The sequence below is a fragment of the Podarcis muralis genome, chromosome 7 (assembly GCF_964188315.1).
Source record: "Podarcis muralis chromosome 7, rPodMur119.hap1.1, whole genome shotgun sequence".
Classification (NCBI taxonomy): Eukaryota; Metazoa; Chordata; class Lepidosauria; order Squamata; family Lacertidae; genus Podarcis; species Podarcis muralis.
In genome coordinates this window covers 28,423,880-28,439,062 of record NC_135661.1, presented here as the reverse complement: position 1 = coordinate 28,439,062, position 15,183 = coordinate 28,423,880, and the positions used below count along the sequence as shown (strand labels likewise).

General features: G+C 50.1%; 1 protein-coding gene across 1 annotated transcript in view; it reads right to left on the bottom strand.

The window, feature by feature from the left end:
* GPR153 (G protein-coupled receptor 153) overlaps positions 1-15,183 on the bottom strand; it is a 34,691-nt gene that overhangs the window by 10,111 nt on the left and 9,397 nt on the right. Inside the window, exons 2-3 of the mRNA XM_028740474.2 lie at positions 6,288-6,828; positions 5,174-5,603 (exon numbers count right to left, since the gene is read on the bottom strand). Coding sequence (XP_028596307.2) covers positions 5,174-5,603; positions 6,288-6,667 — 810 coding nt within the window. The 5' untranslated portion in view covers positions 6,668-6,828. The remainder of the gene's footprint in view (positions 1-5,173; positions 5,604-6,287; positions 6,829-15,183) is intronic.

Genomic DNA, 15,183 nt, shown 5'->3' with positions numbered 1-15,183 from the left:
TGAGAGACGCGACTCTTCCCTTTGTACAGAAGGCACATCCTGTGCAAAGGTGTGTACCTTCCTGCTCTACAAAAGGAAATAGGTTTCTACACAGGAGCAAACCTCTCTCTTCTCCATCCAAACAAGCAAGAGGCACCACACATGGAGTCTGTTGAGTTGATCTTGTCCAGCATAGCCTACACAGACTGGCAGGTTCCTTCTAAGACTGCAGGCAGATATTCTCTCCCAACTTTTTCTGTGGAGCTGGGAATTGGAGTGGGAACTTCTGCGTGCAATGCAGATGGCTCTACTACTGAGCTGTGGCCCTTTCCCAGCTAGGCAGAAGCAGTCAAAGAGGGCGTGGTCAGTAAGGAGGCGTGGCCTGGGCAGAATTCTGAGATCCAGGGGAAAGGTTCCTGCCCCAAAGAGCCTACATTCTCAACTGAGACACATGTATGTGGTGGTGACACAATGCACAAGGAAGGCATTTAGATTCATATTATTTTATTTTTTATTTATTCCAAAAGGGAAGGGACTCATTCCAACACTTAGCATTGAAGTCTAGCTGCAAAAAGCCTTTTCTTTCCCCAGTGGAGCACATTTCCTTTTTGCTAGCCTCAGCCCTGTCTGGAGACTCAAAATCGCGGCACGGACATTCAGCCTGTCCAATGCAAAGCCATCCAATTAATAACATCTTTGAATTTAAATTGGGGGCCAGAAGGGTGAGGGTGGTGAGGGTAGATGGGAGGGGAGCCAAAACCGGAACACGTGGACATTTATATCAATCAAGGCTAGAAAACAGAGGTTTCCCCCACTGTTAATCAATGTTTCATTAGCACCCCCAGTGCAAGCCAAATTCAAATTAACTTAATTTGATCTTTATAAATTGAGTGCGTAATGTCTCTCAGCAGAACAGAGCCGTGGCGGTGAATCAGGCTTGAAGTACATGAGGGAGGATTTCGGCTTGCGGGTGGGTGAGTGGGAAGGAGGAGAACCTCATTTCCATTTTTATAAACGAAAAGGAATGGAGGAAGGAAGAGCTACAGAATGATGCTTCCAAGAAGAACAGACTACCCAGTCAGACACATCCTACCCCCCCCCCCACGCTCCTGCTGAAGCTGCCATACGTTTACAAATTTTGCAGCCATGTGGGTGGAGGGAGTATGGCACAGTGGTTAGATTGCTGGAGAGGTGTGGAATCCCGGTTCAAATCCCCATCCCACCATAAGTTTCACTGGGTGACCTTAGCCTAATCTCTGTCTCTCTCTCTCTCTCAGCCTAACCCTACTGTGGACTTCTCTAACACGCTCAATGTGGGGATGCCATTGAAAAGAGAGCTTCAATTGGTCCAGAATGCTGCAGCCAGACTGCTGATGGGAGCCAACAAGGGAACAGAGACAGCAGTCCCTAGTAGAGTGGTACCTCAGGTTAAGTACTTAATTCGTTCCAGAGGTCCGTTCTTAACCTGAAACTGTTCTTAACCTGAAGCACCATTTTAGCTAATGGGGCCTCCCGCTGCTGCCGCGCCACCAGAGCATGATTTCTGTTCTCATCCTGAAGCAAAGTTCTTAACCTGAGGTAATATTTCCGGGTTAGCGGAGTCTGTAACCTGAAGCGTATGTAACCCAAAGTACCACTGTAGTCTAATAACAACAGCAAGCTCACAAAGATTTCACAGTCCAAAGATTACTCTTTAAAAAGGTAGGGTTTGTTCTCCATTGACTAAGACGAACCCCTGATGGCTCAGGTATCACATCTACTCACAGGAAGAGTCCTCTATCCATTTCCATTGCTAGGCCCTATTCCATTCAACTGATTCACAAAATCTCTTTTGAAAGCCCAAGATCAGGACACGGAGACAAAACCTGCAAACATTCCACTTAGTAATGTTTGCTCAGAGACCCCCTTAAGGTTAACATCTCAGCAACGCTCCCTTCACCGTGATGCCCAAGCCAAGAGAGCTCTTCCATGACATCAGAGCAGCTAAGCCAATGGCAGCCCAAGCTGGCTGCGACGCCTCCCCTCCCTCTCTCCATCCTGACTGCTTGAGGGTGGACAGCACTGTCACCCACAATTGTAAGAGTTTTAGAGATGAAAGAGGAGTGATCTGCTGAATTTCACTCTGTCTTTTAGGGTGTAAAATGCAGCAGAGATTCTCCCAACCCAGTTCTTCCCTTGAGGCCCAGCACCTTTTCCAAGCGCACACATCAAAGGAACACAGAGTTCTTTCCACCCGCTCAAACTGTACATCCTTTCCCCCTCCCTCCTGGCCTCCAGGGAACGAGCAATCTGAAAAGAAATTCTGTTGCTGTCCAGCCCCACCACTCTGGCAGCTAAAATCCTGTAAGGTTTAACCCTCTTTTAAAAAGCACCAGAGATCAGTTGGGGAGGAAGGCAGCTAGTTACTTAGTTGGGGGCCAGTTTGGGCACCAAAAAATAAAGTAGACATACATTGGGTTCTCTCTGTTTTATGTCAATGACTTTCCCTTTGCTTTCCAAACAAGGAGAGGGAGTGTGGCTTCTTGGATAAGAAGCCAAGATGCTGTGGATCTTCAAATCTGGGCATAGCCCGGTGTGGGGCTTAGCAAGCCACTGTTTAGCCAGCCTCCAACTCACTCCCATCTATGTTACGGATTGGGCTTCTGCCATCTAGTGGGTTACTCAAAGGAATACTGGCAGAGACAAAAGGAAAAAGAATTCCAGTGGCTGATAGGAACTCATCTGCCTATGTTGAGTTTACATAACAATATGAGAAAGAGCCCTGCTGGATCAGGCCAATGGCCCACCTAGTCCAGCATCCTGTCCCCACCTTGGCCGACCAGGTGCCCCAGTGGGAAACCAGCAAGCAGGACCCGAGTGCAAGAACACCCTCTGCCCTCCTGGAGCTGCAGGCAACTGGTATTCAGAAGCATTGTTGCACCCAAATGTGGTGGCAGAGCAGAGCCATCACGGCTAGTAGCCAGTGATAGCCATGAATTTGTCTGATTCTCTTTTAAAGCCATCCACGTTGGTGGCCCTCATTGCTTCCTGCAGGAGGGAGTTCCATAGTTTAAAGCTGAACACTGCGTGAATAAGTCCGTTATTTGATCTGTCTTGGATTTTCCAACACTGAGCTTCACTGGACAGCAACAAGTTCTAGTGTTATGGGGGGGGGGCTTTTCCCCGTCCTTGGGGGGCCCTTCCAACTCTGAAGTGATGATTGGCTGGCCCCACACAGGGGGAAAACCAGCTCTGCCCTGATCAGCCTATCTCAATATTGATTCATTGGACTTTGATCTGCCACTGACCTTCCATGGAAAGGACTTGCGTGCTTGGCTACATGCTTCTTCCTGCCATTGTTTGTTCAAATTCCCCTTGCACGCTCCTGATTTCCACAGGAATCATACATACAGCTTCTCTGCCTTCACCTTGACTGGCAACCACCCTCTAATAAAACGATTCATCTGGATTAATTGGGAGAGCTGGAAGACGCTGCTTATTGTTCTGGAAAGTGATTAGAAACCCTTGGAATGGCAGGCAGGCAGGCATCGGGCGCGATGCCAGAGAGATAAGAACAAACCAGGACATGGGGCACCGGAACATAAGGCTTCTCCTCGTTGGGCTCCAGCCTCCGAGATGCCTTTTCTTGATTTCCAGATGATGGCAAGGCAGCAGCGGCTATGTTTAGCCGGAGCCGTCTCAGTGGGCTGCAGGGAGGTCCTGGGAAGGGGGACTGTGGGAGGCTTGGAATCCAGTCTTGGCAGGCAGGCTGTTTTCCAAGGGAGTGGAGGAGGAACCACGTGCAACAAAGGCATGCTCCTAGGGCTTGCTTTATCATCTAAGGGAGGGAATGAAAGCCCACGGAGTGACTGCAGCTTGCTAACTAGGGGAGATGTGCCTGAAACGTACCCTGGTTTCTGGAGAGGGATACACACAGGTCCCTTGTTGGCACTGTTAAGAGCCATCAGGGGATCCATTATGTTTGAAAACTCGGGTTCTCTAGCCAAGGGGAAAGTAACGTAACCATTTTGGCATTTTTTGCAAGTCAGCCTGTTCTGGGCATCATACCAGGTTGCTCTGCCCAGTGCCCTTCAGGTCTCAGACTCGGTGCCTCCTGCCTTTGGGGAGTCAGACAATATCATCTGGAGGGACTGCTCAACATTCCCCAACCTCAGCGGTTCTCAACCTGTGGGTCCCCAGATGTTGTTGGACTACAACTCCCATCATCCCTGAGCTCTGGCCTTGCTAGCTAGGGGTGATGGGAGTTGTAGTTCAACAACATCTGGGGACCCACAGGTTCAGAAAGGCTGCAAAACCAAGTGCCTTCCAGATGTTGTTGGGGACCAAGTGCCATCTTCCATGATAGTTAAGGATGATGGCCAAAACTGATGAGAGTTGGGAGACCAAGAACACCTGGAAGTCTCTCTCTCTCTCTCTCTCTCTCTCTCTCTCTCTCTCTCTCTCTCTCTCTGTGTGTGTGTGCGTGTGTGTGTGTGGTTCCATCTGCACTGTACATTAAACCTGCACCATACCACTGTAAACAGTCAGGGCTTTCCCCAAAGCATCCTGTGTAGTGTAGTTTGCTGAGGCTGCTGAGAGTTGTTAGGAGAGCCCCACTCCCCTTACTGAACTACAATTCCCAAGTCCCCCGTGATGAGAGATTGATCATTAAAGCACCCTAGGAATTGTAGGTAGGTGAGGGGGATATGGGGCTCTCCTCACAACTCTCAGCACCTTTAAAAACTACGTTTCCTTTCTCCTTGATCATTCTGGTTGCCCTTTCCTGAACCTTTTCCTCTTTGAGGCAAGGCAACCAGAACTGTGCACGGCATTCCAAACACAGTGGCACCCTAGAATTGTATACTGTATCCACTGTATACATTATTAATACTGGCTGTTTTATTTTCAATTCCTTTCCTAATCTACATAGCGGGAAATTTGCCTTTTTCACAGCCACTGCACACTGGGTTGAGATTTTCATTCAGCTGTTTACTACACCAATGTCTCATGCCTGGTCCATCACCGCCAGTTCAGAACGTATAGGTAAAGGTAAGTTTTTTTGCTCCAACATGCATCAATTTACACTTGTTTACATGGGGTTGCATTTGCCATTTTCCTGCCCTTTCACTTGGTTTGGAAAGAGCTCTTTGCAAGCCCTTTCTATTGCAGAGACCCTGGACAACTTAGTACCACCAGCAATTGCAACCACACTCACCAGTATAGGAAAGCCCATGAGGAAGTCGTAGATGAAAACGATCCCCGCGATCAGATAGGTGATCTGCAAAGAAGTCTTAATGGGTTCTGAGCCATCAATGGATGAGCGCCTCTTGCCTTGAGCATCCTCCACCACGATGGTGGGGACGTTGAATTTGTTCTTGTCGGTGTGGTTGCCTGCCTGGATGGAGAAAGTTTGGAAGAGGGCAATGGCAACGCAGACCACGCCCATGACCACGCTCCCGCTGATCAGGAGCAGGAAGCAGACGCCAAAGCCCAGGCCGATCTCGGTGACGATGAAGCGGCAGTCGGTGGCGTAGAAGCGCTCCGTGGTGTCGTGCCAGCCCACGGCCGGCAGCGTGGAGAGGATGAAGGACACCATCCAGATACCCATGACGGTGTGGACCGCTTGCTTCTTGGTGTTGCTTAACCTAGAGAGGGGAGGAAAAAAGACACCTCCCCTTAGGACAAAGCCACATTTTCCGTATCCTTTCGGCTGAAAGCGAAACAGATCATCCCAAGCGTTTGGCAATGGCAACCATACAATCCTAGAATTGTTGAGTTGGAAGGTACACCAAGGGTCATCTTGTCCAACCCCCCTGGAGTGCAGGAATCACAGCAATAGGACCTCTGGCACAAGGTTTCCCAAGCTTGGGTCTCCAGATGTTGATGGACTACAACTCCCATCATCCCTAGCTAGAAGGATCAGTGGATGATAGGAGTTGTAGTCCAAAAGCAGCTGGAGACCCAAGTTTGGGAAACCTTTTTTTGCGGCAGATGCCCATCCAACCTGTTTAAAAACCTCCAGTGAAGGTGAGATCCACCACCTTCCAAGGTCATCCATTCCACTGCTGAACAGCTCTTGCCATCAGAAAGCTCTTCCAAATGTTTATAGTCAGAACCTCCTTCCTTGTCATTTGAATCTATTGTTTTGGGTCCTCCTCTCTGGAGCAGCAGAAGACAAGCTTGCTGCACCTTCCATGGTGAAAGCCCTTCTCTAGCTGTAATTCCTACACTGCAGGGGTTGGACCAAATGATCCTTGGGGAGTTCCTCTCCACTCTACAATTCTATGATTCTGTGACCACCGTGGGACTCATCCAGAGACGGGACTTGCCTGTAGTTCACCGGCCAGCGGACCATCCACATCCGGTGATAGGAGAGGGAGGTGACTGAGAAGCAGGTGACCAGAGTCAAGGTGTAGAAGGTGGAGACGAAGACTTTGCAGAGGCCCTCGCTCCACTGGTAGTCAGAGTTTTGGCGGCGGAGCTGGACGACCGAGTACATGGTGATGGGAATGGCAATGTTAAGGATGTGCGTCCCGGCCAGTGTGCAGATGAGGAACTCCAGGGGCTTCCATTTCTTCTGCTTGGCACTCACACTGAGGATCCCCCAGGCGTTGGCCAGGACGGAGAGCCCTGAGCAAACCAGCCAAGCCACAGCATTCCTGTTCAAGGTCTGCTCATCATCCATGGTGGAGGGAGGAGTAGTGGCCATCTGGCGAGGCCAGGTGAGGATGACGTACCAGGAAGAAGGAGGGGAGGAGATGCATCCTACAAGTGGGCCGGGGCCATCAAGGGTGCATCAGGGAAGTGGGGGGATCCCACCCAAGGACCGACGGGGAAGCAGCGCCCGGGGTGGTCCTATGGCTCATGGTTCTGGAAGGAAAACAAGAGACAGCTCAGGAAACAAAGAGAGCATCACCACATGCAAAAGGTTTGCGTGAAATTGATATCCTGCTGGATTGCAAGGCTCAAACAGAGGAGGAACAAAACATAGGAAGAACAGGCTGGATTAAGCCCATCTAGTCCACCATCTTGTTCCTGCAGTGGACCCAGGCACAACAACCCTCTCCCCTCCTGCGGTTCCCGGTATTTGGAGGCATAGTTAAACTGTGGAACTCACTTCCACAGACGGCGGTGATGGCCACCAACTCAGGATGGCTTCAAAAGAGGATTAGGCAGATACATGAAGCAGAAGGCTCTCAACAGCTACTAGCCAGGAGGGCTATTGCTTTGGCTCCATAGGTGGCATCAATGCCTCTGAATACGAGTTGCTGGAAACCACAGGAGAGAGGGCTCCTGTGCTCGGGTCCTGTTTGCAGGTTTCGCATGGGGTCATTTGTGTGGCTGCTGTGAGAACAGGATGCTGGACTAGATGGGCCCAGTGGCGTAGCGTGGGTTGTCAGCACCCGGGGCAAGGCAAGTAATTTGCGCCCCCTAACCCGTGGATTTGTGCCCCCTAAGCCGTGGATTTGTGCCCCCTAACCTGTGGATTTGCCCTAACCCCAGATGTTGCGCCCGGTGCGGCCAGCCCCCCCTGCACCCCCCACGCTACGCCACTGGATGGGCCATTGACCTGATCCAGGAGGCTCATTTTATGTTCTTATGTTAAACCCCTTTCAACCCCCAGAGGGGGCTCTTGAGATTAGCATAAAGCAGCAACAACAACATGAGACACATATACTGTTCCCAACCAGGGAGCAACCTCTGATTCACTGAACTGTGGGCACCCACGTTTTTGAGGCACGATGCAAAGCCCACTGCCCCCATGTTAGGCAGCTAGCAGCCAGCAGCCCAATGCTTGGAGTCATGGTGGCTGGAAATGGAGTGTGCTGCCCTTATATCGAGCCAAGCCATTAGTCCCGCAACGCCAGTAGCCTCTACTCTCCTTTTTTATTGGGAGATGCTGGGGACCAAACCAGGGATCTTGGCTTTGCAGCTTAGGTGAGCGTAAGACAGTGGTGGAGTGCTAAATTCTGGTTTACCAGCTCAGCCTGGCAGCCTCCTCCACCACGGCAACGGTCCCCAAAGAGAATCCAAATATGCAGGCTACTGAGTCAACCCACTTGCACATAGCCAGCCACTCCCATCAGCTGACGGTCCTCGAGTACAGTCATACCTCGGGTTACAGCCGCTTCAGGTTGCGTTTTTTCAGGTTATGGACCGCTGAAACACGGAAGTACCGGAACGGGTTACTTCTGGGTTTTGGCGGTTGCGCATGCGCAGATGTGCTAAATCACACTTTGCACATGAACAGAAATGCCAAATCACAAGCCGCACGGGTTGCGAACATGCATCTTGCACGGATCACGTTCGCAACCCGAGTGTCCGCTGTAGATGCTTCTGAAGTCAAACACATTGCTAGCAAAAAGACCTTTGAAGCAGCTGAAATGAGGAAAGCTCATTTACTAAGAGGTGCTGGCTGCTGGGGGCTCCTCTCCTCCTGAGCTACCTTTACAGCTTGCTCTCTTAGCATTCCAGCTTTTTGCATTTCAGCATTTTGCTGAAATCTCTACCCTCGATGCTGCCTCCATTGAGCTTTGGCAACCTGGTCCTTATCCGCTTCCAAATCCCCAATCTTGGCTTGGCCCTTCAAAGGGTCTACTTATTATTCTGTCTGGCTGCAAAAAAAAAAAAAAAAAAAAAAAAGGAAAGGAAAGGAAAGGAAAGAAATACTTCTGCTCCGGAGGATCTTCAACAAAGGTGGTCAAGGAGCAATGGTCAGAAGAGCACCAAATCAGCTGCCAAGCACCTCCCAAACAGACAAAATGCACATCATTTTGGACTCCTGTTGGGGTCCATGACCACCGCAGGGAGGCATCTCACTAACATGTAAGAACAGTTCAGACTACAGGTGAGAGAACAGCCTGGAACATTCCCGTACAACAGCGTTGGGGGGGTTGGACTAGATGACTCTCGGGGTCCCATCCAGCTCTACACTTCCTTGACTCTATGATTCTAACTCTTCCAGAACGTACTGAGTAAGCAAAGCTTGGGCAGCAGTTACTGGGAATTGCAGGTGGGCAGAGCGGTGTTGCACTCCTGTCCCGCTTGATGGTTTCCCACTGGGGGCATCTGGGTTGCCACTGTGAGAACAGGATGCTGGACTAGATGGGCCACTGGCCTGATCCTGCAGGGCTCTCTTAAAGAGCTGAGTCAGAACAGTTGTCCCAACCTGGCCACCAACTTGGATGGCTTTGTAAAACAAGTTCATGGAGGATAAAGCTACCAATGGCTGCTAGCCAAGATGGCTATGCTCTGCCTCCCTGTTTGGAGGAAGTCATGCTCCCCATGGTTCTCTCCCTCCCCATTTAATCCTCACATCAGCCCTGCGAGTTACTTCAGGCTGAGAGAGGCAGCGACTGGCCCAAGGCCACCCAGTGAGCTTAATGGCTGACTTGAGTTTTGAACCCGGATCTCACTCAGGTCCTAACCTGATGCTCTAACCACTACACCACACCGACTTTCATGACCCCCACCCCAGGCCTGAGTTCCCACCCATGGAGAACTCAGCCAGCCCCACTCTACACAGCAACCACCCCCTTTCATCTGCCTAGCTCCACCTTTTTCTTGGTCACACTAGAGTGTGACAGAATGCTGAGAGCAGAGCAGTAGACAAGCGGGAAAGGTTGTCAAGAACTGGCTCTAAGGCAGATTATCACCACCTCCTCACAGTATATGCTCACCAGTTTAAGAGGCTGGTTTTTTGTTTTGTTAACATTTACATTTTTCCACTTCTTTTCCATCTTTTGCTTTAAAAAACGAAAAAATGCTCCTTCGACCTTCAGGATGTGACATTATCTGTCAGGGTGAGATTTAATATTTAATCTGCAAAGCTTCCTGCAGCTCTAAGCAAGACTTAATGAAATATGTCTTTTGCTATTTATTTTACATTTTTTCTCTGCACAATTCCTAAGGAGCAAGGCCGGGGGCAAAAAGGGAGTGGTGCTGTTTCCTCCTGGGAGCGCTTGGCCGTTTGCTGCAGACAGCCAGCTGCTCACCCTGCTGGGTCAAAAGGCATATGCTGTTCCTGGAGGAATCCACCATGCTGGCCCTCAGGACAAACTCCATTATCAGTTCTCCTGCCTCACAGCTGACCCTGAACACGGTGAGCCCAACCCTTGACTGCATTCCTTTTCTTGCAAAACTTGCATTGTTTGAGCAACTGTCTCAAGGCTCAAGCACTCTCATTTCTGCACCAGCAGAACGCAAAAGGGTTCCTTAGGAACTGGCTTTAAGACCATGTCAGACCATTGCTCCATCTTGCTCAGCACTGTCAACACAGACTGGGGCTCAAAGCAGGAAGTCTCTCCCAACCCTACACGGAAAGGATGCCGGATGCCAGGGATTGACCCTTCTGTATGCAAAGCAGACGCTCTACTGCTGAGCTATGGCCACTCCCCTAAAAATAAAGTAGAATGCTAGTCCTCATGATAGATAGATAATTTATTACGGTCAAAGACCAGCTCGCATAACACAATAAAAACAGCGTTCATAAAGATGAATCAGAGCAGATTGCAGCAATAGCTCATGAGTTAAAATTTAAATATATACATACACCCGTACAACTGAGATTTGGGCCACCATAAAAATTGACCCTGAGGCACCCCAAAGGGCGACTTCAGCATTTCCCTAGTAAGCTATATTATTCTAGAGGATGGTCTGTGCCTACAAATCTGGGCGCAGAATCTGGCTACCAGCCAGGTCGTCTTGTGAACTTTGCCTAAGAGGAGAGAATTTAGTTTAGACTTGTCTGAAAGATCGGCAAGCCTCTTCAGCAGAGGATCAATGGTGTCTCTACGAATCTCAACATAAAAAGGACATCTAAAAATATGTGTTTGGGGCTTCCTATTTCCCCTAATGGGCAGGCGCAAAGTCTCTGTGCGTACGGGACTCTTCTAGAACCGGTGAGGGCAAGGCCGAGCTTCCGCTAATCCTCCTGGTTCTGAACTCTCTCCTGCAGGAGTCAGCGACAGCCTCCAACTTGGATAGCTTTAAAAGAGGATTGGACAAATTCATGGAGGAGGAGAGGGCTGTCAACGGCTCCTATACGTGATGCCTATGCTCTGCCTCCACAGTTGGACACCTGTTGCTGGAAGGGAGCGTGCTCTTGTGCTCGGGTCCTGCTCCTGGGTTTCCCCAGAATAGGTACCTGGAGTTGCTAGACTAGATGGGCCAGTGGCCTGATCCAGCATGCTCTTTTTATTTCCTTATGACACCCATTTCCCTTCCTTGCAGCAATGCTTGGGACAGCATCACCATCAAGTCCAGCAGTGGAACATCCACTTTTGGGGGGCATCCCATCTCAGAGATGAGCAGGATGAGGGAGAGGAAGGATTCGGCTACCTGCCGGATGTGAGAGAAGCTGGCTAAAAATAACTCAGACTTGCAGTGTAGGGGGGGGAGTGCATGGGTATCTCTGTGGAGGAATTCAGCAGGCTTCCTTTGCTAAACCCCCCCCCCCAATTGACACCTCTCTCTTCGTTGACTGCCATGGCAACCCATCCAACACCAAGGAGATAAATATAGCCCGTAGTTTTCTTGGGCTACATACAGTTCAGGTGCAAACTGCAGCCGCCACACCGCCCCCCGCAACACTTCCATTAAGTAGCAGCGAGACTTACAATGGCAGGCACCCCACGTATTTATTTATGCTGTCCCTGCAGAGTGGGTGGTGCTGGTGGTGCAAAGACCCGGCGGGGTTTAAAAAGAGAGACTATGAACCACAGGCTTTAAATAGGCGCCTTGCAAGTGAACTGTCTGTATAGCTCAGTCAGTAGAGCACGAGGCTCTTAACTTCAAGAGTTACAGGTTTGAGCCCCACGTTGGGCAAAAGATTCCTTCATTGCAGGGGGTTGGACTAGATGACCGATTCTACGACTCTATCAACTCTACCTGGAAAAGGCAAGTCTCCCTTGCCCCAATCCACCACCACCATCATCACCATCATCATTATTAATTGCATTTATATCCCACTTTTCTCTGCACATGGCCACGGTCCAGTGGGTGACCTTGGGACAGTCACAGCCTTTCAGCCTAGCCTACCTCGCAGAGTTGTAGTGGGAATGAATTGAAGAGGGGGAGTGCCGTGTAAGACACCACAAGCTCCTTGGAGAAAAAGGTGGGCTTTAAATGCAATAAATAAATCAGCCCCAGCCAGAAAAGCTACTCTAGATGACAGTGATTAGCTGATAGACTGATTGGCTAAAATCCTTTTGAACCTTGAAGCAGCTGAATGTTGAAAGATTCATGAGAGATAAAGGAAAGAACCTCTTCATGCAGCACATGAACTGTGGAACTCACTCCCACAGGATGGCCACCAATCTAAAGGTAAAGGTAAAGGGACCCCTGACCGTTAGGTCCAGTCACGGATGACTCTGGGGTTGCGGTGCTCATCTCGCTTTATTGGCATACAGCTTCCGGGTTATGTGGCCAGCAGGACTAAGCCACTTCTGGCGAACCAGAGCAGCGCACGGAAACGCCGTTTACCTTCCCGCTGGAGTGGTACCTATTTATCTACTTGCACTTTGACGGGCTTTTGACCTGCTAGGTTGGCAGGAGCAGGGACCAAGCAACGGGAGCTCACCCCAGCACGGGGATTCGAACCACCGACCTTCTGATCGGCAAGCCCTAGGCTCTGTGGTTTAGACCACAGCGCTACCCGTGTCCCCTAGATCAGTGTTCCCCCACCTTGGGCCTCCAGCTGTTTTTGGACTACAACTCCCATCATCCCTCGCTAGCAAGACCAGTGGTCAAGGATGATGGGAATTGTAGTCCAAAACAGCTGGAGGCCCAAGGTTGGGGAACACTGCCCTAGATGGCTTTAAAAGAGTATCGGACAAATTCATGGAGGAGAGGGCAATCGATGGGTACCAGTCACAGCGGCTATTCTCTGTCTCCACAGCTGGAAGCAGTGATGCTTCTGAACACCAGCTGCTGGAAGCCACGGGGCGGGCAAGAGCTCTTGTACTTGGGTCCTGCTTGAGGGTTTCCCACGGGGCATCTGGTTGGCCACTTTGAGAACAGAATGCTGGACAAGATGGGCCATTCAGCTTGGCTGGATGCTCTAGTCCCAAATGCTGCAACTTCTCCTCAAAGGGGAACCATTCCATCGCTTTGATCATTTCGCCACATGTTTCTTTCCTTCCTCATTCCAGCTGTCATCCAGCTGTTCTGTTGTCTCAAGTTCCCTGGAAAATCAGGGAGTTGGTGGGTTCTACACAGCGTGAAAGGATGCTGAGGAGTGGTGATGTTAACCTCCTGTGATTCCCAGAAATTTTTATTGTTTGCATCATCACCGTGGTCAGTTACAGAAAGTTGGGAAATGGATTTGCAAGATACCACCATAAGGACTCTTTGAACAGAAATACTTTGGAAAAAGCTGGGAGAGATTTACCCACCAACACCATGTTCAACCAGGTCTTAAACATACAGGTCAATCATCATGAATGTTGACTGCATCACCATTATCAAGACCGAGGAAATGGCAGTGTTTCTGCCTCTGCAAAAGCAGCACTCCTAGTGAGTCCTCTTAAGGACTGGTAAACATAACTAGGTATGATTTCAGGGGGCTGGTTAGCTGTGATTGCTCCATTGCACTTGGGGTCCCTTCCAACGCTACAATTCTGAGATTCTATAACCAGCAGGCCTTAAGCAGGGGTAACCAGTATGGCGCCCCTCCCATACGATGCTAGACTCCCAACTCCCACCATCCCCGACCGCTGGTCATGCTGGGATTGCTGAGAGTCAACAACATCAACAACATCCCATTGGCTACCTCTGCCCTGAACAGCCTGTTCCTTCCCTGCTCTAAAAATCCTTTCTGCTGGGACTCTGGGACTCCTGGAGCAGGACACCTTGCCCTGCAATTCAATATGTTGGCGAGGACTGCTTAGGACCACTGTGCTGTGAGCAATAGGCACTCTGCACATCCTCTGGGGCTCATTAAGAGTTCACATGTTCTGAAGATAAGGTCTAGCACTGGAAATGGAATTTATTGATTTTTATTTTTTTATCCGAAGCTCTGGCAGAATTTCAATTGTGTGGAGTTTCAGCCACTCCCCCCCCCCTCATTTTAACAGCTTGTTCAGGAACTGTCCCTTACAGGTTGCACAGCTGTAGGTTTGTGGTTCTCTCTCCTTTCCCCTCCAACAGCACAACCCCGAAGCAGAGAACCCAGCTGTTGCTCAAGAGCAAGCTAATAAAAGCAGGCAGGCAACCTCAGGCATCTCTTGGGCACCTTGACCTCGCCCCTGTGTTCTGTGTTCAAAACACGTCTGCACACCTAGTGTAATTGAAATGGAATCGAAGGCACCAGGTGGGGGCAAAGCGTCATCGAGCCCCCAAATAGCTTGCCCGGGTGATTAAGTGCATGGCATTCAAGCGAGCACCCGGGGAATTATTATGCCTCTTTGGTGAATAATGGATCTTTCGCGCTCTCCAGAAATATAATTCATACCCTGGCTGGCACTGTGCGGGGCTGCCTTTTGTGACTGGGGAATTGGCAATTACAAAAAATAATAATTAGAGCAAGAGGGGCCAGGCGAAAGGTTTGCAGAGCGTTTTGGCTGGGGCAGGAAAGGGGAGGTGGGCTCTTTTGGTTCAGAGGAGCGATTCCCGTTAATGTGCCTCTCCAGGGACCGGGGGGGGGGGGAACGGTTCGGCCCCTGCTGCTGGCAAAGTGCCAACATTTGAACACTCCCAGGAGGCTCCGTGTTCAGAAGGTACGGTAATAAGTTGTGGCACTGCTGCAGCTCTGCACTACTAGGGAAAGCATACAGAGCAGAGGCAGCTCCCCTGCACAAAGTGAGGCTGTTAGCCCATAAGAAGAGCCTGCAGGATCAGGCCCCTAGTCCATCTAGTCCAGCATCCTGGCCAACCAGATGCCCCAAAGAGAAACCAGGTAGCAGGATCTGAGCACAAGAGCACTCTCCCCTCCTGCAGTTTCCAGCAACTGGTATTTGAAAGCATTACTGCTTCCAACTGTGGAGGCAGAGCCGAGCCACAATGGCTAGGAGCCATGAATTTGGCTAATCCTGTGGGAGAGAGTTCCACAGATTAACTATGCACTGTGTGAAGAAGTCATTTCTTCTATCTGTCCAGAATCTTCCAACATCTAGCTTCATTGGATGCCCACAAATTATTGTGTTATCAGAGTGGGAGGAAAATACTTCTTTACCTACTTTCTCCAAGCCATGCATAATTATCGGAACACGTATCATGTCTCCTCTT